The sequence below is a fragment of the Rhipicephalus sanguineus genome, chromosome 6 (assembly GCF_013339695.2).
Source record: "Rhipicephalus sanguineus isolate Rsan-2018 chromosome 6, BIME_Rsan_1.4, whole genome shotgun sequence".
NCBI lineage: Eukaryota > Metazoa > Arthropoda > Arachnida > Ixodida > Ixodidae > Rhipicephalus > Rhipicephalus sanguineus.
This window is the reverse complement of record NC_051181.1, coordinates 16914914-16938363: the sequence shown is the minus strand read 5'-3', so window position 1 is coordinate 16938363 and position 23450 is coordinate 16914914. Positions and strand designations below refer to the sequence as shown.

The window sequence follows — 23450 nt, the reverse complement described above, 5'->3', positions numbered from 1 at the left end:
TACGATGGGTGACACAGCTAAATGCATTGAGTAAAAGCAAGCAACAACATCTACACCAGACATTGAATCCAGTCCAGACAACAAGATGGGAAAAAAAAGTACAAGGTCTGTTTTTTTCCCTAGGTCCAATTGGCCACCAAATAAAAACCACAGTGAAAATCTATCTGATGACGCTAGGTGCACATATGTTGCACAATTTCTATAGGATGCGTGCCCACTGCATGAGGTCACAGTTGTGAGCGCGCATGCCTCGGCCGGCCAGTGCCAGCTGTAATTCGCTCTCTGCATGGGTGCAATGCAGCTGCACAACTTTTATGAGTGACAGCAAGGGAAACAGGGTGCCTCCATGATACCGCGATCTCTTTGCTCACGTGCTGGGAGGACAGCAAGCTGCAGAACTGGTTGAAAGCAGAGACCTTCTGAAAGGAGGGTACAGGAAAGCGGGTGCCACGCTGAAACAGCAACTATGTAGAGAAGTAGCTGGTATGTCCAGGTAAAGCAGTTTTAATTTTCACTCTGGTTTTTATTTAGCAACTGATCGGACCTTGAAAAAAAGAATAGCCTTCGTAGTCAATGCAAACATTTTCTTTCTTCAGAGGTTCAAACCTCCCAGATAAAACAACTAAGAGGGCTGGCACAAATTTTCTTCACAGGCTGTCTACACACAATCCCTTGGATTACAAAATGGCTTGGATCGCTTCATCGAGGTGTAATAAATAGCACTTAAGAGAAATAATAAGAATCATGGTAAGAAAAAAGCAGATCATCCAGCCCTTGCTGCAAAATGTCCTAATTGAAAAGCCTGTTGTATCATCAAAACCATTTCATGGTGCAGGTCAGAGGATAGATTCGCAGCACTTGAGAAAGGCAATCCATAATCTTCTTCACATCGGAAGTGCCATCTCCTGTTTTTTTCACGGGACTGCTCACGCCAAAACTGTAGAAAATTAACAGCTTTCTTCCTGAACTGAGAGAAAGCTACCGAAACTAGAGTAATTACCAGCCATCACGGGTATCAACAGAATGATATGCAAAATAATGCTGAGTCATGGGCTTAGCTGCACACAACCATTGGTAGTGCAGCCACTATGTCAAGGAGGACAGTGCAGAACGGATGGGAGGCTAACAGAAGGAATGAACAACACCAACCCATGTGTAACACTGATAACATGGCACACAAACTGTTGGCATAAAGTAAGAGGCATGTTTTTGACCTTGTTGCAGAACAAGCCTGTTAGCACATTCATCACATCTGACTGTTAAATTAAATGACAAAAGCATGTCTGGCACAGGTGATCACGCAGGGGAAATTATCATTTAGTCCACAAAAAACACAAGGCTATGGCAAAGTGACATCCCTATGGTGCTGCTTTGCCACAATTCTTGCTATCTGTACATGCACATGGCACGCCCATCTGTTCCAAACTATGTAGGCACAAATTTGTAATTCAACTATGTGGCAATGCCAACATGGTTCAAGCTGTACACATAAAGGAGCGCTTCATATTTTCTTGCTTACTTTTGCCCAGTGTACAAAGATTTTTTTGTATCATGCCAGCTAATGCAACTGTTTCAACAAAACCTGTCAACAGACTTGGGAATGCAACTCGTGCTCGTCCAAGGAATGTCTGAAATCCTCATCTTACAATGTTCATACTCGACAAGCATGTTGAGAACAGCCACTTGCTTCTAAAAAAATGTGCAACCACCAAAGACAACACTTGTATACACAATAACAAACATTGGTAATTCCTATCTCATAGTATTCTTTTGTGACGCAGTGTAAGCATATAAATGTACAAACTCGCACACATTCACACAATGCTTTGTTCAGCCCAAGACACAGTGCAAAAAACTGCAGAGCCGCACTCTAGATAGAGGAGGGCTGCTGTGCTGTACACGACCCTCGATTATTATTATTTTTGCAGTTGGGATGGAGTGGATTGCGAAGTAATCTCATCACAAGGGTGCTCTGAACGCCAAGGCCCAGCAGCTGTACACAACACTCGCTTCATTGGTGCATTCTAAAAAAAAAAAAGGTCTTTCAAATCCTTATCTCTTCGGTCAGCTCAGCATCTGCAGATATCACATCAAACGCTGCAGCGTATTAGGTGCAAACACTCTGGTGTTCAAGGCAAGCTTACTGTCAACCCTGGCAGTGATGTCACAAAGTATGCTGCTTCACTCTTCTACGCACTAGTCAATAGGCATGCTCAGAATGTGGCATGAAAAATGGCAGCAGTGGCCGCAATGCGAGGTCGTTTCATCCTGAAGCCCCTAAAACTTGGTCCAGTAGCGACACCCTGTTCTCCCTCTACGACTGTGGCACTACCAGCACTGCGCCAGCATTACCAGGGAGGGAGGAATAAACTTTATTATCAACCAGCAATTTAAGTTCCTTGGCCTAGGCCTCCCACGTGGGGACGTCGAGCATTACCAGCACAGCAGACATTTCGCAGAGCGCGCACTACAATTCACACTTGCATTCTAGCATCTCATTCACGGCACAAAATTTCTCCGTATATTAACTGCACTTTTCTACTGTTTTGACAGCTATTCTGCTGCAATGAAAGTGTCTCAACTGGCGTAACGGTGGCCCATGACATGTCCAAAGGTACTGTGCACGCTACAATTCAGTGCGCAACTTTTGTGAAGAGTCCGTATCACCAGGTCCTGTTGCGAATCGTTGTAAATTATACATTCAAGACTGAACGTTTACATCATGGTATACGGCAAACCCTCTGGAACCTAGATAATCCTCGTCGATCTTGCCAGGTGAATTTGCAGGGTATATCAGTTATGACTCACGAAGGCTGGCAGGAAGCACGAGTGGCAGCTGCGCCAAAAATTCGGAAGGGTGTTACAGCTTCAGTACTGCTTACATGCCAATGTTTGTACCAAACATGCAGACACGCACAGATGGTGGGCACTATTATTGTTTTAACGCATCAACGTCAACAGCAGTGTGCGGTGCGAAATCGTACGTCCAAGGCTTGTGCCATTGTCTGGCAACGATTCCGCCACGTATCTCGGTCGGGCTCACACCTTATGCAAAGGTACGTAATCTACTTTTCTCTCCCAATTGCACCGTCAGGGATAAAGAGCCAAAAAGCCCAATTAGCTGTAAAAAGAGGCACAAATGTGCAATCCTGGGGTGAGATTTCACACCTGAGCCCCATGTTTTGTCATAAAAAAACAAAAATTGGGCTGAGTTTCTAAAGTACCATAAACCGATTCTCGGACCTGCCCATGCCTGCCCGTAAATTAGTAAGTCGGCGTTTATAATGTTGGGCACACAAAGTATAACCACGACTTTGAGCCATTTGGCATGTATAACATTAAGCCATAGAGTTCCATACTATACTACCTAGAGGGGCATCGGTGCTAGCGTCTACGCGGGCTCCTTGAGCGGCGCTTCAACCACCATGGGAATGATGGGAAGTACACGCCTCAGGTCTGCTTCGGATGGATTTCATTCTTCAGGTTCGCAACGCTGGTTTACTGAGCTTTAAACAAAATGATATGAAATTAAAGCTTGGCTAACTTAATTCTTCCGTATGTAAAATTCATTGGAGCAAGTTTACGTGACCGTGAGATTAAAGCGAAACCGATACAAATTTCCACCAGGGTATTATGCATTGCTTTGCAATTGCATTCCAGATTTCGCATTACCAATCACGAATTATTTTTTTAACAACAGTGAGAACAAACATGTGTGTTTTTCTCTCGAAAGTACAAATTTATTAATGGAAATTAGAAATACTGTATTGAGCGAGAAACACTAAACATATTTTTGCTGAGACGCCAGGTGCGTCTGCCCGTGTGCTGAACGATTGTGAGAGCAGCGGTACGTACAACGCATCTCTCCCTCCACTGTAAAGCAGATTCAGCGGAGTTGATCCTTGTATACGCATGGCTCACACTCACGCTGGCGGAGCATGGCGGTGCGTCCACTTTGTTTCGTTGTCGTTTGGCAGCCAAGTTGACGGCGCCTTGGCAAGGCGCAATTATATATATATAAAAGTAATCTATGCAGGGAACTGCGTAGATTTTGGGACACTACATCAGTGCGTACCGGTGAGTGAACGACGCTTTGCTAAAACTGTCAAATGCAACCTGTAAAGCCACAAAGTCGCAGCAAACCTAGTGCGTTCCAGCCACTTTCAACAACAAAGACACCCCAACACGCACCCACACCAGAGAACACCGTAGGTATTGCAGGAGGATGCACCTGCTGCGCGCGGTACGAAACCCTTTGTAGGTTTGCCTATATTTTTGAAACGATGATATAAAAACCGGCTGTGGTATACTGATAAAAACTGCAAAGAAATAGTATACAGCAAATTTCATCAAAATCAAGCGAGTAGTTTATTGAAAAAAAGTGGGACATATGTGTCCCACTGACTCGTGAGAGTGTTTTCAAAAAGTGGGAGAACATGGTCCCACTGACTCACGAAGGCACCATCTCGCAATTTCATCAATGGGTATTTGGGATGAAACGGCCGAAGCAAGTGGTACTCTGTACTGCTTGCTTCGGCCATTGTGCGGACTTCATTTCCAGCAGTAGAACAACACCTGCGCCTCTTGCGAGCCTTGATAGCCCCGTGGTCTGTTCCTGTAAAGCTTACTTCACCACATGCACCAACCATTTTATTTTGTCCATTTGCCTGCCTTTGCTTTGGCTGTGAGAGGTATATGATATCAACAAAAATATTTCCAAGCACTAATATCCGCAATTACGCTGAGCGTGGCAATTTCGCAGGGGACTGCGTTTTGATGCATTTATCGGTCAAGTTATTGCGCAAATTTACAAAAACACGTGCTGACTGGGAGCTAAAATCGCCTCTGAAAAACCAGAAAAAGAGGAAATTATCCGACATTTAGATTGGTAGGTTCTTTTTATCTGAAGAAGAGGAAAATTCAAAACCTATCATAAAAGATTGATAGAAATTCAACACCATTGTAACACTACTTTCGTCCTTCGAAAGCGTGGTAAAAGAATTTTCCTCGAAAGTTACAAAGACTCTGGTAAGACTTAACGTTGCTTTAATTTCAATGGGTGATGTGGGAGAACATTTTTTCTGCAGACGGAAAAGTGGGACGTATCTGGCTGTCACCAGATTACCCTCTAGGTTATATAGTATGAAACTCTATGTGTTAAGCACACAAAAAGCAGACAGTGATACAAAGTAAAGATCCCGTGGAAGCTGGCCTAGAGCGGCCAAGAGAAACACTGACGTGCTCAGTGAAATTTAACCTGTTTACAATGTTATAGCACGCAGCAAATTGTGCAAACCGTGAAATGTACTACGCTGAGATACTCATAACTTTGTAACCGCGCAGGAGGACGAAAAGGGGCACACACATGAGCGCTCCTGTGTGTGACCCTTTCCGTCCCTGTCTTTCATTACAATGCTTGAGAACAAACTAGCCCACCAACAAGCATTAACAAACTCATAACTTAATTAACTCGAGTCAAAGATATCGGCCTGAATTTCTCCATTCCAATGTCTTTCCTTGTAACTTGTTGTGCCTACAGCATGGTGTCACGAGGAGCTTTTTGCTATTGTGAAATCTGTTTCGGCCTCCGAAAGTGCAGCACCCACTCATGGCGATGAAAAGTGATGCCAATCTTGTAAACAATGTTGCAAGACAACACGCATGGAGCAGCAACGATGCCTACACATGATACATGCGCCAGCACCCAGAGATATCTGGAGCACCAATGGCAAACGAGAGCAAAAACAAACTCTGCCTCGGAGAGGAGTGCCAAAGCGTACAAAGTTTCAGGGGCTTTACTTCACCCTCTCTGTGTTTCGTCCTGTGCGCTGCTGGATGTGAGACATGACCAAGCCTCGAGATGCAGCTTTCCCACACTCATCACACAACATATTTCCCCGCTGTACTCCCTCGACAACCGTTCTGTTCAGTTAGTTCACCCGTTACACAACCCACCCAATACCTCATCTTACTAAAAATTAAGCATAAAAACCCTGCTATACCCTTTGCCCAAGTCAGCTTTTCACACTGTTTCGACTGGGGAAGCGGTGCGTCCTCGAGCGGTTGGTACCCCAAAGAACAGCTCGGTGCTAAACCAAGGCATGCTCGCACCCACTTCTACCGATTGGTAGCCAGCGGTGGCAGGATTTGAAACCCGTGGCCTGCCTCTTCTCAGCCAGGACATACAAGACTCATCAATGCGCTGCCTGTGCCTGAAGACAAGGGCCCCAGCATTTTGTAACAAACTGCCCTCTCGGATGTTTCAGCCCTTGTGAATGAACCACTTTGTCTAGCCGCTTTGTCGGCTGCATTCAAGGAAAGCACCTATATGCAGCATTACAGCAGACTCGTAAGAGATTCCCATTAATTCTTGCACACAGCCAAAGTTGCATGTTAGCAGAACTCTTGCATCAGAATGTTAATCTGGGGCATCAGAGAGAATGGAAACACTTGCCATAAAAAATTGCAAGATGTGCCGACAGCAAAACGCATTGCACATCTGACACGAGAGACACGACGTACAAATGTAAAAATGACCATGGAAGGCCTGCCGTAAGAAAGAGAAAGGAAAAAAATAGCGACGCTGTTTGTATGTGTATGTCAACTTTGAAAAACTCGTCTCCGACGCATTACTGTGGCAGTAGCAATGCAACATCCATTGTTATGTACTGGTCCTCCAAAGTGAAGGTGAGAGAAAAGCCAGGCCAAAACCCGCCAACATGGAAAAGAAGCTAACTTTCAACTTGCAGTTCTGTTCATGAGGCAACGTATCAGAAAGATGGCACAAGAACTTGCAAGCAGAAAACAAACCACTGAGAAATGTTCCCTCCTAGCAAAAAAAAAAAAGCAAACCTTTGCAAAAGTTTGCATGCCCCTGGAGATTTTTTTGGCAACAGTCCACTTTGATTTCACGAGACGCCTATGAGTGTTTTGCCCACCCCCGGAAGATCACATATGGCAACTGTTAGCATGATGTCCCAACACCTACTGCTCAGCTAATGACAAGAAAACATGGCACAGCCACTGAAGATGTCACTCCTCCACAAAAGACATTTTGTCCACAAAAGGCTCAATCAAGTCCTCTCTATCCACCCAATGTACAGCGAAGTGACTGCATTTGTGGCCACAAACGCATAGGCTTCAGAGCTTGCTGTGCCTAGGTATCATTAAGGAGTGTTCACACATCAACAAGATTGTTTCCAAGCTCACTAGGCACCGAGAACATGTCATATGTTGGAATGCCACATCAGATTTGGCATTGCACCACAGAACATGGCATCAATTTTGAAGCTGTGTCTGATTCAATGGGCTGTGTTGCCCCCTGTGCACAGGTGAGGAGGAATGTAGACAACAATGACGGCCAAGGCCGTAGAGATCAGGTTGCGAATGCAAACCTGATTTGCAGGGTTAATCAACTGCAAGTATGGTGCCTTTTTGTTGGACAAACGTGCACCAAGCTGCAGTGTGATATGGCGAGCAAACAAGACGTCTTTGAGAGCAGTGCTCAAGTATGTGGCCAACAGTACCGTCGGTGTGCTGCCAGTGAGGGTGTGAATGCACGCTGCCGAGTGTAGTTAGGCTGCGTCTATCAATGACTCAACATGTCACAGCTAATGGTCAAGTTTACAATATTGAGAATTTGGGCTTGTTGGTATAGCATTATGAATCAAACAGCGCACTTAAGCGACCAGGCATGCTATTGTGGAGCTTATGCTTTATTCTATGCTATTCTTATCATCCACCACTCGCGGCTAGCTGATCCCGTTGATAACGCGGACGAACCATTGCTCTGACCACTGGCAAGCGCGAAAAGCATGAAAAGCATTGGCATCGGAAAAGGCATCATTCTGCGATTGCATCCCAGGACACAGAACGGGAACACACAACAATGCTCTTGTGTGTTCCCATTCTGGGTCCTGGTCGTTTACTTGCGCCGTTTGATTCATTAGAGTCAAGCCCAACAGCAAACGTAGCTCGTGCACTACTTAATAAATAATATGGCTCAGACAGTATTGTTCACTACACCTTGCTATTAACAAATCTCTGCACACCTTTGTCACGACTGGGCCTCACATTAATGGTAACAGCCTCGGTCTGAACGAGTGCAGGAAATGACAGGGACTGTGCTGACAGTGCGCTGCAGATCAACACAATGCAAGCGCAGACTTTTCGAAGAGAAAAATGTGAATAAACCCTTCCTATGCAAACATACCTGAGAGCATCACGTACAATGGGCTAAACAGGGAAGCTTCCTTTGAGCTGCCCCAGGGGAGATATCCTCACACCCATGAAATAGGTTGTAGACACTTGCAGGCTCACTGACAGGAACATTGAAATTTCCTGCAGTGGTCTTCTAGAACAGATGCCAACCAGAACTTGGGCTTGGAGGTCGTCGGGGGACAGCTGTACACGCACACTCACTTACATTTGCGGCATTCTCTGAGAGGCACCGCACACAACAACCATTGCCACCGCAACATTCGAGTGGAGCGTTTCGTCCTCCCGATTAGGAAGTGCTCCCAGGACTGAGGAACTGTGGTGGCAGAGAAACAAGACTGCAGCAATGCACAATCCACCCAACTCTGCAACACCGTGCCCTGGCAAGAAACAAAAATGGCAATACTATCCATCTGCCAAGGAGTGGTTAACCCTTGGGGAACATGGCGAGGATGGCGGCGCACACCTTCTGCGGGTTGGTCTCCTCAGGGCAAAGGTCCATGGCGGCACGCACCTGCTCCTCAGGAAAGATGGACGACAGGTGGTAGTAGAGGCGATAACGGGGGCTGGCCGTGTCTGGCGGCAGTGCACCCACTTCAAGCGGCGGGGGTGGCCTGCCCATCGGCAGGGCCCCCCAGCCACCGGTGCCAGTCAGGGCCGAGAAAGATGGGAATGGGGGACCAGGGGGCAGCGGTGTGGCCGCACCCGCCAGCGGGAATGCGTCCAACCTGCACCACAAGTTTAGCAGTGGCCACTGAAGGTCATCCAAAATTTGTACACGGTTCATCGATTAGAATCCATGCGTTGGCACAGTAAACAGTACTGAATCTGACACAAAAATAAGTAACAGTCGATTATGGTGCAGCTGTGCTGCTGTTATCATAATCTATGATGATATCCACATAAATCTGCTTTGTTGTGACATATTTTGTATGCACTAGATGTGTAAATGTATCACGCTCACTTTATTCCCAGTGATGATGCACAGTATAAGGAAGTTTTCATGTGGCACCATTTTGTTTCATGGCATGATTACACCAAAGGTGCACAGTACAGCATATAGTAGTCGGGCCAGCCACAAATGCAAATAGACTACAGGTAAACCTCATGATGGTGAAGCGCTAAAAGAAACGGAGACTTACAAAGAACACAGCGCTAACTAGTGAAGCGCTGCGTCCTGTGTTCTTCGTAAGTCTCCGTTTCTTTTAGCACTTCACCATCATGAATGTATACCAACACGCCCAACTGGCAGTTATTCAGGTAAACCTGTGTATAATAAACCCGGGTAGAGTGAACTATGCTTATATATAGAATATTCAAAGCTGTCTCACAATTATTCAAGCGAAGTTTACTTTCCATAACATGCTGCACATTTAAAACTCAGTGTACGCGATCAATGAACACCCACATGTGCCGATGTGCTAGTGAAGCTGGGCTGCCAGGCCTGCATCGCTCAATTGGCAGCTGAGAAATAAAAAGACTGATCGTGCAAAAGCCAAACAGGCCATCTTGAGGTATCACTCTTGAGGTGAGACGTACCATACATGCACACCATATTTTCTTGCATATAACCCACACCAAGAAACGGAGAAATGTGCTTAAAAAGTGGGTTATATGCAGGGGTTATATGCATATTTTTTCTTTTTGTAGAGGGGGTGGGTTATATGGGGAAAAATATGGTATTTTTGTGGTAGATTTACGTAATGTCCCATGCAATGGTGCATGTGACCGTCATTCGAGGTAAACGGAGGTGGAACTAGTTGTTTAGTGGAATAGAAGATGCTGTGCCCGTGAAACACGCAGGCAAAACTCCTTTGCGTATTAGAAGTGCAAGTGCTATTTGGCAACTGCTATGAACGAGCTATATTCTTGCAGTGCCTATTGCGCTCGGAGAAACGTGGCGAAACCATAAAGAGGGTGATGTGCATAAGATGCCCATCATGACTTCCTTTTTAAATGCAAAGCATTTCTTAGTGAACTTTTGCGACATTGAGCGTATGTATCTATCTAGCTACCTGAGACATTGTGCTCTCGTGGCTGTGTCGTTAATGGGTTATGTACCAAAATCGGTATGGCATAACATGACTGTATGACAAACACAAATGACAGGTCATAACAAAAAAATCATGACATGCATGTCATGAACAACAAGATTTACATGCCATGGTCTTGGTGCTCTTGTGGCCGTTTCGTTAATTGTATATGTATACCAAAATTGGTATCGCGTGACAAGAGTATGAACATAACTGACAGGTCGTAACATGCAAATCATGACATGCATGTCATGTACGGCATGACTTGCATGCCACGCTCATGGTGCGCTCGCGGCATTTTTGCTAGCTTGATATATACCAAAATTGGTATTGCGTAATGTGACTGTATGACAAACATAAATGATAGGTGGTGACAGGAAAATCATGACATGCATGTCATGTACGGCATGACTTGCATGCCACATTCATGGTGCGCTCGTGGCTATTTCGCTAGCTTGATATACACAAAATTGGTACTGCGTGACATGACTGTATGACTAACATACATGACAGGTGGTAACATGAAAATCATGACATGGATGTCATGCACGGCATAACTTACATGCCATGCTCATGGTGCACTCGCGGCCGTTTCACCAACTTGATATATACCAAAATTGATATTACGCGACGTGACTGTATGACAAACATAAATGATAGGTGGTAACAGGAAAATCATGACATGCATGTCATGTACGGCATGACTTGCATGCCACATTCATGGTGCGCTCGTGGCCATTTCGCTAGCTTGATATACACAAAATTGGTACCGCGTGACATGACTGTATGACTAACATAAATGACAGGTGGTAACATGAAAATCATGACATGGATGTCATGTACGGCATAACTTACATGCCATGCTCATGGTGCACTCGCGGCCGTTTCACCAACTTGATATATACCAAAATTGATATTACGCGACGTGACTGTATGAGAAACATAAATGATAGGTTGTAACGTGAAAATCATGACATGCATGACATGTACGGCATAACTTACATGCCACGCTCATGGTGCGCTCGCGGCCGTTTTGCTGCTTGATACAGTCGAACTCCGCTACAACGAACTCCGCTTCAACGAAATTTCCGGTACAACGAAAAATTCTCGGTTCCCCGTCAACAGTCCATAGGAGTCAATGCATAAATATGCTCGCCACAACGAACACTTTTTCTGCTGCCGTTCCGCTTCAACGAAATTTGACGATGCCATCCGGGGCTCAAAAATTTAATTTACCGTGCAATAAACACAATCTCGGACATTTTGATGCATTTTAGAACATAAAAATACGAATTCAAAGTCTGAATCGCGTGTTGGAACCACCAGAAACCGCCGCTGTTGACTGAGCATGGGGGCCGCCATTGCTTGATAGCGACGGCGATCAGACTGCCCTGCTTTCGCAACTGGCTTGAGTTGCTTCTGAGTCGCAGACAATCCGAAGCCAAAGCTCAGTTGTCGGCACTGGGGTGCAATCAGTGCAATCGCGAAACGATAGTTTTTCCGATGCTTTTCCAATACTTTTCGTGCTTTTCGCGCTTCGCTAGTGGTCAGAGCGACGGTACATCCGCCACATCCGCGTTATCAACGCGAGTAGCCCTGGGGTGCAGTCGCGGAATGGTGCCTTTTCCAATGCCAATGCTTTTCGTGCTTGGCGAGTGCGACCGGTGGTCGGAGCAACAATTCGTCCGCGTTATCAACGGGATCAGCCAGCCGCGAGTGGTGGATAAGAATAGCATAGCATAAGGCGTAAGTCATCGCTCCGCGATAGCACGCCTGCATGTCGCCGTTGTCGTCGAATAGCTAGTGTTAGCGTGTTGGTGCAACTGTGCAGTTCGTGTTGCGCGCCCGTGCTTGTTTGATTCGTTCGCGGAAGCCGTTGTTTCTGCGTGCTTTTCAACGTGGCGTCGCTATGCATATATGAGAATCGCGTCGTAACGCTGTTGGGGACGCAAAGGAAGCAGCAGACACTTTTTGAATATTGGAAATAAAAGTTTCACTGTTCTACTAGCTCAGGTCAGCCATATTTTTTTCGATTTCACTACAACGAAATGTTCGCTTCAACGAACATTTTTCCGAGCACCGTCAATTTCGTTGTAGCGGGGTTTGACTGTATATGCCAAATTGGTATTACGCGACGTGACTGTATGACAAACATAAATGATAGGTGGTAACGTGAAAATCATGACATGCATGACATGTACGGCATAACTTACATGCCATGCTCATGGTGCACTCGCGGCCGTTTCACCAACTTGATATATACCAAAATTGATATTACGCGACGTGACTGTATCACAAACATAAATGATAGGTGGTAACGTGAAAATCATGACATGGGTGTCATGTACGGCATAACTTACATGCCATGCTCATGGTGCACTCGCGGCCGTTTCACCAACTTGATATATACCAAAATTGATATTACGCGACGTGACTGTATGACAAACATAAATGACAGGTGGTAACATGAAAATCATGACATGGATGTCATGTACGGCATAACTTACATGCCATGCTCATGGTGCACTCGCGGCCGTTTCACCAACTTGATATATATACCAAAATTGATATTACGCGACGTGACTGTATGACAAACATAAATGATAGGTGGTAACGTGAAAATCATGACATGCATGACATGTACGGCATAACTTACATGCCATGCTCATGGTGCGCTCGCGGCCGTTTTGCTGCTTGATATATGCCAAATTGGTATTATGCGACGTGATTGTATGACGACATAAATGACAAGTAGTAACATTAAAATCATGGCATGCATGTCATGAACGGCACGACCTATATGAGACATTAACTTGAAGCGCTCGTGGCCGCTTCATTCACTGAATATATACCAAAATTGTGGTGTGACATGACTGTATAATGAACAGGTCCTAACATGCAAATCATGATATGCATGTCATGTACAACATGATTTACATGACAGTCTTGGTGCGCTTCCAGACATTTTGATAACTGGATATGCACCAAAATTGGTGTGGCATGACATGAATGTGTGACGAACATAAATGACAGGTCATGTGTTGTATATTACTAGGATATATGTTTTATTAGCACAGTATATACCAGATTGTACATGCATGCATGCATGGCAAACATGCGACAGTGAACTACATGCCATGACATGAATGACTTCATTTGCCTCAAAGGCAAGCAAAGCGATGTATGCAGCTCCTTGCTGACTGCTTCGTATTACATCAATTGCCACAGATAATGGGATCTGCCAGATTTTTTTTTTTAAGTGATTCTGTTTACCTCTAGCCCATGCGTTCCCAAGGAGGGTATTTTGAGTGTCTTTCGTCCTTATGTAAACAAAAATAATGCCGACAAAAAATGAAGATGGCGCAGCTGGCAGAGTGCACTCGTGCAGCTGCGCTTGCCTCATGGTAGTAGCATGATGGCATGGCTGCGCTATATATGATGTACAGCACTGTGAGAAGCCAAAGAAGGCAAGGTGCCGAAACAGCGCAGCGTGCTCATGCCAGAGATTAAGCGAATAAAGCGGAGAGGCATCGACTCTGGTGGCTCTCTGGTAGAATACCTGATTGCCACGCGGAATGCTTGGGCTCGATTCCTGCTGTCATACTAATATTTATCCTTTCAATTCGTCAGGTCAACGCTGGCGATGTCGGTTGTTCTTAACGCTCTCGCATTTAAATTACCAATGTCTGTTCTTGCCGTTCCTGGGTAGATATAAACTGTCAATCACATGTGGCGCATACCCGTACACCGCGGCCCGTGGTAAATGGGTATGTGCCACATGTGTCTGGAGGAAAGGGTTTGTCGACGTACGCGACAGGATTTTCATGTTATTCGGGTCATGACCCGACAGTCATATTCGTCGAATCCCCTTACCCTCCCATGCTTATTTTGGTTTACACCAAGTTAAGGATGCGCTCATGAGAGCACCCAGACGTAATGGGCAAAAAACAGCGCGCAGACGGATGGGACGAAGAAAGGTATACACAGAACAAGCGCTTGTTCTGTGTATACCTTTCTTCGTCCCATCCGTCTGCGTGCTATTTTTTGCCCATTATGTATCACCAACTAGCCCAACTTTCAGTCCTGCTGCACCCAGACGTAGGCAGCTAGATAGATAGATAGACCTATAGATAAGTAGATAGAAGCGCTCAATGTGCCAGAGGTTCGCTAAGAAATGCTTCGCACTTAAAGCTCCCAGAGCGGAGTAAGAACACAGCTGACAAGAACTGTTATTTTAAAAATTTTGTAAACGAGCGTAAACAAGAGCTGCAGCAAGCTAGTCAATTAATCTTCTTTCGTATCTCTTCTTTTGCTGTGTTTATTTTTTTAAGGGCGCGTGTTTCATATGGTTAGTTTCGTGACTGCCTGCATTATGATGCATTTTGAACTTCTTGTGGGATTTGTTGCTTATCGATTCACGTATAAACCACACTGTATATGCTTCTTTTTCCTTTTGAAGTTGTATGAAAGCCGGGGCTGAATAAAACTTTATGTACGACTTATTGGCTCCACTATTTGCTTCATTTCGGAAATGCTGGAAGCGAATTCTACGTGTTATCAGGTACGCTTCGGCCCATGTATTATGGCGTAAGAAACTGCCTTCTTCAATCTTGTAGGACAAAAAAAAATGGGCCATATTAGTGACACTAACTGTCCCGTTCTCATGCTGCAACGCCCCCGCAGAAGCTCCTAATTACGCTGCTCGCACTCAAGCTGTGCTCCCTCTTGCCTGGAGCAAGATGGCTGCGAACCGGTTTCCCAGGCTTCACCCTCTTTTTTTCAACCTCCTTGGTGATAGCATTCTGCACACGATGCACGTGTTTACTTGAAATGTTTGAAAAAATATCGGAGGTAGTTTAGGGGCCCTATAATGTGCATTGCAGCCAGAACAGCCATGTCCAATGCACTTGTGTCAGATGTGTCATAGCACCCGCATACAATTTGGAAAAGCATAGCCAAAGTCTTAGAGAAGTGAGTTGGGCTAGTTGGTGCGAATTAACTGTGGACATATCTACTAGCGCGAAAAACACAAAGGACGAGGTAAAGACGGCAGACAGGACACAGCGCTAATCAGACAGAGAGATCTACGAGGCCTTCTGCATAAAAAAAGCGGGTGATCGGTGTGTAAGCGCACCATCGCTGGCCCTCAGCAACAAGGAGTGCGCATACTTGAACCGTAATCTGCGCATAGAACCGTTGGATTAGTTATCACACGATTCATCAACTTAGGGCATGTGAAAGTAAAAAAATGTAGTTACGTTTATGGGGGCGTTTTTGGCTGTTTTCTTCCGTGTGGCGCAGCCTCCTGCGCAGCTTGTGATTTCTTGTGTCTTGTGGAAGTAAAAGATCAGTTGAAGTTAGCGCTGTGTCCTGTCTGCCGTCTTTACCTCGTCCTTTGTGTTTTTCGCGCTAGTAGATATGTCCACAGTTAATAGCCAAAGTCGTACTCCTTTCGTTCGCTGCTGTGTTAACGAACCGGGCCACACCTTTAATTCATGCGAATACTACAAGATCCCTAAGACCCGTCTGACTTCTGCAGTCTGGAACCATGCTGAATGAAGCTATCCACACCGCTTGCTATTTGTGCTCTGAGGTAAGCATGCTCACTATGGCTACACACAAGGCCAAAAAAAGGTTGCGTGGGATATTACGTTGACAAAGCTAATTGTCTTTGTTAGATAAAACAAGCTGTGCAAACTGCTCAGCTTTTGCCACGTAATCGATGAGCCGGTGTCGCAGACGAGTTCTCATGTTTTGCAGCTACAGCTAATTTCTTGCGATGGTCTACGTAAAAAAAGAACCGACAAAAACTTATTCCAATTTTTTTTTTTGCCTTTCTGCGTAAGTGAACACAATGCAGCTCGTCGGTACACGGTTTTTTTCTTCTTTGCACGACGGAAACAGCACACGCACCAGCAAAAACACAGCAGCAACTGCGGTAGCCACAGCGGGTTTTGCCTACTGCAAGAAGCTAAGTACCCGACGATAGTGCCGCTGCATTTTCGTGATTAGGGGTGGTGGAATACCTCTATACTGTATTATTTCCAAGAAACATTATGAAATTCTAAGCGTGTTAAGCTTAGCAGGCATGGCTGAACAAACAGCTGATCTCGTTAATACAGTCGAACCCGTTTATAACGAACTCGAAAGTGTCGCGAAAAGTGGTCGTTATATCAGTAGTTCGTTGTATATGGACTCACCCTTAAAAACGTGCGCTTAGCGGCCAAGCTGTGTTTTTTTATTTTCTTTGTGCACTTTTATTAAAGTGCTAACAACCCCTTCGGTGACAAGCTAAGCCTTTTCGCGTCATGAAGCTACGCCCGCTGCGTGCTCACGAGTGAATTAACCGCCTTTGCAGTGACCTGACACCGTTTCACCGAAGCGCGGTATCGCGCCGTGGAGCCGATCATCTCTGGCTAGTTCAGCGCGTCGCCTACTCGGGTCGCGGAGTCACTGCCGGGCCGCTTGCTGTATGCCGTATGCGCGCGTTTGTATACGTTCTTCGTGCTTGCTTCACTCCGGACCGTGCACGGGTGCACCGACTAGCCTCTTCGTTCAACGCGGCGAAAACCAGCGAAAACAAGCATTTTCCAAGCAACGCACACTCTACGTCTCCGCGGTGCTCTTGCGGCCCTGCACGACGATGCGCGGCGCACTTCAGTTGTCACCAAGTCAAACGCAGTATACGATCGCTGTCAGTGCATGGACGTTTCTCGGTGCCCGCGTCGCTCAGCAACAGCGAGCTACTTTTGTTTCTACAAAGCGATGCGCACTTTAAAGCGGTCTCGCACGACGCGGCGGTGGCGAACTTGCGAACGGCAGCATGGCTAAGCATGGCGCGCTCGTATCCTAGTACCACCGTCAATCCGCAGTGTACGGCGTACGCCACACGTGCAGCCAAGCAGATATCTACAGATGACTGTGATAAGGTTGTCGGCTATAAGGCATAATGGCACGTTCATCGACGGCCGCCACCTCGCCTTCGCTCTTTTCTGGTGCTTATCCGTGAAGGCATCGCCGCAATCGCGCGGAAGTCTTAATCACCGATCGAGCGGTCTCTGCCGTTACCGAAATGACGGAGGACTTTTCGCGGCACATTGTGGCGTCGGCGTACATGTTTAGGGACGCAGTGAACCTTTTTGCGATGGAAAGTTATCGCGGTTATAACTTCTTGCATTTATGCCTTCTTGCGTTCCAAGGCATTGTTTGGTTCATCGCAGGCGGTCGTAGCTGCAGAGAACAGCGTCAGGAAAGGTTACCGCGCGAAAGCTGACCGCAAGGCTTCATGCTACCTACTATTTTTTTTTCCTCACTGTCATTCTACCACTGAAGAAACGCCTGGAAAGTGAGCGACCGCGCTCGCAGCGTCCGAAATCTGCGTGCGGTGCTCGCCGATCAGGGATATCTCAAGTCGTGAGTAAGCGGGGCACGCGCGAGCGCGCGCCCCTGTCACGCTTTAGAAGGCATGTTTTAACTTTTTTTCGCTTCGTATGCGCCATATTTTTACCGCGACCGTGTCTGAAGTGTTCGTTGTAAAAGTAGGAGGCTTTGAAAAATGTTCGCTATATCTGGACGCAGCTTCAATGGTTAGCACAGGAAAATCGTAAGTGCACCCAAATATGGTCGTTATAACCGATAGATCGTTATATGTGGGATCGTTATAAGTGGGTTCGACTGTAATGATAAAACAAACCTGATGCTTTGTCCTCAGCATGAGATGACACCAAACAATGGCTGATTTCACCATTTATTTATTGCTGTCAGCCCAGTGGCCAAGTAGCAAGCGCAAGTTCGGATCGAAGCAGGTGGTCGTGTCTTCATAAGCACTGCCATGTTGATTTGTAACTGCAGTTACCAGCAGTTACTGCAACAACAATTAAAGGCATACCACAAACGTGGAAAAGAATCACTATATCCTGTATTGACATGATGTAACACATGCCACACAAGCGCATGTCATGTCAATTGTAATGTAACTATGTCGAACTATGTATGTGGCTTGCTCACATCCCGTAGTTGGTCATGCTGCATGGAAGTGGAGTCCAGACAATCAGATGTTCTCGCCAAGACAACATCAAACTTCTTTCGACACACCGGAGTGCAATAGGCGGGTGCCGTGAGTGCAGCCAAAGGAAGGTTGCTGCTTTTTGCAAGGCCGACGTTTCCTGCCCCGATAAGTCTGCTGTGAAGATGTCGTGGTTGATGACGAGGTGGCATGTGACAGGGCGGCCTTCAGTGCCTCATCAGATGGTGGCACTCAAAATGCGGTACACTCAGTCGGCGAGAAGGGAGGGCAAAGCTTGGTTGCTTTTGTGATGTCACAGACTGTCAAAATTTTGTCACTTTATCATGACATGGCATTGTCGCTGGGTCAAAGGTCCCAGGGGCAGTGCAACACCACGTGAGGTGCAGAAGGCTTCAATAAAGGTGACCTCATGTGCTTCACCACTATACTATGCCCATGTCCAAGGAAGTGAACTTGAGTTGGATGACATTAATTCACATGGTGGGAATGCAATTCACATTCATGTTGCTAGTGCCAACTAATATCACCACCTACTGCAAGTAAGTGCACACTGTTGGACAATAAATTGCTTTTGGAGCACATTAAGCATGATGAATGGCATGACCCTCATTAACTCAGCCCCCTTAAATTTGGAAATTTGTTTAATTAGGACATGTCGTCTGGCGGTGTCAAATATGCAGATAAGCCTATGGCACGAAACTCTTGGGACGTATTTGCTCATACTTCAGTTATTTCAGACAGTTCCCAGAGTGCAGGTGATCGGCACTAGGACAGGGGTCTCAAACGCGCAGGCTTCACAAGGAATAAACTTTTGTGACTTTGCTAAATGGGATTTGCATTATTTTCTCACCTATTGCGATTAATAACACTTTGTTCGGGGGAGCTACAGAGACGGGACTGGTTTCAAGCATTTTTTTCCTAAGGCACCCCGTAGAACAAAAGATCTATTCCAGAATTTTAGTTATTCTGCAGGTCAGTACCGACATCTTTCTCGAAACCTACATCAAATCCTCTTTGGATACGACCCATACATGAAATATAGGAAAGGCATTCTTTCAAATGGCGGTTGAAATCCCCCTTGTTCAAAGCCGTTGTTGGACTAAATTTCGGGACTGCGGCCCGCTAGTTCAGATTCAGATGAGAGGTGTCCGAGTCACACTGCCAACAACAGCATCTGTAGTAGCGTGCACCAATTTCAAAGGCCAAGCTTGCATATGTGCTGCATCACGTGCTTGGCAGTGCCTATATGTCAAGGCCACCATGTTTATTTGTTGGCATCAAATTATCATTAATTCAGTCAACTTGGGTGATCCTCAAAGCATGCAGCTGTTCTCTGGCCAAGTGCTGCAAGTGTGCAACAGAAAACAGCGTCCAACTGAAACGAGACAGTGTCATAACGCTGGTACCATGACCAACACTGGGATGTGACACAGTGTTGGCCTTCAGAAGAGTGTGGTCGCCATTTACTATCACACGCTGGCGACGAAGGCTTGTGCGGCTGCTGGCAGACTAGTTTCATTTTGACTCGTGCAAGCGAACAGCACGGGTGCTATCGATGAATGCGTGAACAGCGACTGCTGTTTCATCTGCAACGGCTGTGACAAGCAGTAGTTTTGTTTTCGCCACATGCCATCAGAATTGCTTAGCTACCATTTGTCATCGTGCATCAGCGAGTTGGCTTTCATCTGCAATGGCTGCGGCAAACAGCAGTTTTCTCTTGATTCGGCACGTGTAGGCCACACAGGCCTTCAAAACTGCGTGGGCATTTGGGTCGCACCGCTCACTAGTCTCATTTCGACTCTGTGTGCGTAGGCCCTGTGCATGCTGTCACAATGTTAATAGCTAACACGCGGCGCTGCTGCTTTGTGTGTTGTGGCGTCACGCCTGGGGATTGAAAGATGGGGACGCGGGAAAATAAAGGGTTAGTTCGTTTCGGGCTCTCGTAGCGCCATGTCTTATTTTTGCTGTCTAGTCTCCGGCTATCTTCCGGCCATCTGTACTTGTATCACATGCTACAGAAATGCATGGATGCTACCTATGATTGCGTCGTTAGCAACCACGGTTTCTTTCACAGTGGGTGCGACATTCAGTAGCTTTGTTTTGGTTCAATGCAATGCGCAAGCAATATCACAACACTCATACATGGCAAAAGCTTTCAAAAATGAGGAGCGTTTCAGCCGCGGTCCACATGCTGGTGTGGCATACTTTTCTTCTTCTTCTGGCACGACACACTTGGGACATAAACTAGTAGTGGGTAGTCTGCTGAGGAGAAAGAAGAAGTAGTTGGAACAATGGCGGAGATACATTAATAAACCGCGCTGTGTTTTCGGAACCGCGTTTCAGAGTGCTATATTTATTGGTGACCCGGACTGCGAACGCGACCTTCTATGGAGCAGCGTGAGCATCTCGACGGCCTCAGCCCTGGTACCGCTGCCACTGCACCCGGCCATGTACCCTCTTCGGGTGCTGTTGGAGGTACTACTGCCATAACGCTACCACAGCTGTGGCTTGCCGATCCCTCCTTATGGTTCATTCAAGTCGAGAACAAGTTCCGCATTCATCGCATCACGTCAGAAGTTCGCAAGCATGAGATCCTCGTTGAAGCGTTGCCGCCACAGGCAATGGCCGAAATACGCGACATCCTCGTGGGCCCGCTTGGTGACACTCCATATACGACAGTCAAAGAGGCTCTTCTTCGCCGACTCATTCCGCCTAAGCATCGGCGCAACTTCTGTGCAACGAAGAGCTCCGGGACCGCCGTCCCACACAGTTTTTACGTCACCAGCAGCACCTGCTTGGGGACCAGCCGGACGGCTTGGAAACATCCATACTACGTGAGTTGTTTCTACAGCGTCTTCCACCTACCGTGCGAATGGCTCTTGTCCCAGCTCAGGATAAGACGCTGTCGGAGCTGGCAGAAATGGCCGATGACATGATGGATGTTGCTCCGGCAGTCATAAACGCTGCCCACACCTCTCCGATTTCCGAAGCAGGTTCCCTTCGAGAAATGGTAAAAGATCTCGCAGCTGAAGTCGCCAACTTGCGTCTGCAATTGCTGAGCATTCGCAACTTAAATGACCAGCCTCGTCCACACCAACCATCTCTTACGTCGCCTGCTCCGCAACGGCCCCTCCACCAGCCCGAGCACCGCTTTTCACCGCAGAAGACATGCTACTATCACCGGCGTTTTCGTGCCGCGGCTCGCAGATGTGTGCCACCCTGCTCATGGCGCATGGGAAACGCTCCGGCCGATCGTCAATAACAGCGGCGGGCAATCAAGGCCAAGCATCAAGCCGCCTCTTCCACATCACCGACAGAACCACAGGTCTTTGCTTGCTGGTGGACACTGGAGCAGAAGTCGGCATAATTCGAGCGTCCAAAACTGACCGGCGTCTCCGCGAGAAGTCAACTCCTTTGCAAGCGATCAATTCTTCTGTCATTGCAACTTGTGGACAGAAGTCTCTGACCCTTGATCTTGGTCTCAAGAGGAAACTGCAGTGGTTATTTTGCATAGCAGACGTGCGCTACGCAATCTTAGGCGCCGATTTCTTAAGGCATTTTCATCTGCTCGTGGATATTGCCACGCCCACTTCTTGTCTTGTTTTGATGTATTCGGGTTTGACCGGCAGGGACGGTTATCAACGCTCGACGCTGTCCGCGAAGCATTGTTCGAGAAGCTTCACGTCTATAGTAGATCGTTCTGTTAAGATTGCGCCCCGCACGCGAACGTTCCAGCTTTGTCTAGAGATAACGCCGCCACCAGCGATATTGCTGGAAAGTTCGATACCGCCTGTATAAAAGCCGACGCGATTGACCGCTTGTCAGTTGATCGACGGACGACGCCCTGTTCGCCGCTATATTTGTACAGCGTGTATTGCTGTAGTTATAGTTCTCATTTTCCGGCCACAAGTTCGGCCAAATAAACAGTTTCATCCTGCAAACGCCGACTACTGTCTTCATCGACGTCACGACCACGTGACATCTGGTGGAGGTGCTGCTTCGCTCATGTTCCGGTCGCTCCCGTCAGGCCGTGAACCCAGTCCGGGCCGCAACGAAGACATCGACGCCTACCCCGAACAGCGAGCAAGCCGCAGGACACAAGGACTACCTCCAGAATACCAGCCTTTACCCGACAAGACCAGGAAGACCCCGACCATGACCAACACAACAGCGACAATGACAGCAACCATGCCGCTTGCACCCGTGCTGCTACAGCGCCCAAAGGAACCACCGACCTTTCACGGATCATCTGCTGAAGACCCGGAAAGTTGGCTGGAGAAGTACGACCGCGTCGCCATTTTTAACGAATGGACCGATGAAGACAAGTTAAGACACGTCTACTTCGCCTTGGAGGACTCTGCCCGAACTTGGTTCGAGAACCAAGAGCGAAGCCTCACGACGTGGGACATTTTTCGCACAAGATTCCTTGCCACATTCACGAGTGTCGTCCGCAAGGAGAGGGCCGAAGCTCTGCTGGAAACCCGTGTGCAGCTTCCAAACGAGAACGTGGTGCTGTACGCGGAAGAGATGAGCAGACTGTTCCGACACGCCGACCCAGCCATGCCCGAGGACAAGAAAGTCCGCTTGCTCATGCGAGGGGTAAAGCAAGAGCTCTTCGCTGGGCTAATGCGGAACCCACCGTCGACAGTCCAAGAGTTCGTCTCAGAGGCGACGACGATTGAGAAGACGTTGGAAATGCGCAACCGGCAGTATAATCGCCGATCGATTCAAGACAACCCAGTTGTTCATGCTGTCGGCTCCGACGACCTGCGCGAAACGATCCGAGCGATCGTGCGGGAAGAACTACGCAAGCTCTTACCCTCACCACAGCCTGAAGTTGCGTCGATCGCTGACATCGTCCGAGAGGAAATCCAGCAGTCTCTGGGCACCCCCGAGTCAGCGCAGCCGCAGCTGCAAGCAGTGACCTATGCTGCTGCAGCCCGACGCAACGCTCCCCCTCCTCGCCCAAGTCAAGACGCCGCGCCGCCTCAACAGTTCCGCCGCCAGGCACCACCGCCGCCGCCACCGACGTCACACCGCCCGCCAGCCGGCCAACGATACACGCCGAGGAAGACCGACGTTTGGCGCGCCCCCGACCACCGCCCACTCTGTTACCATTGCGGAGAAGCTGGCCACACTTACCGCCGCTGCCAGTACCGACAGATGGGACTGCG

At 47.3% G+C, this 23450-nt stretch overlaps 1 protein-coding gene across 1 annotated transcript in view; it reads right to left on the bottom strand.

Annotated features, from left to right (window-relative positions):
• Positions 1-357: 357 nt before the first annotated feature.
• LOC119395618 (ribonuclease ZC3H12A) overlaps positions 358-23450 on the bottom strand; it is a 310368-nt gene continuing 287275 nt past the window's right edge. The window contains exon 9 of the mRNA XM_037662598.2: positions 358-8945. Within this exon, the coding sequence (XP_037518526.1) occupies positions 8645-8945 (301 nt within the window). The 3' untranslated portion in view covers positions 358-8644. The remainder of the gene's footprint in view (positions 8946-23450) is intronic.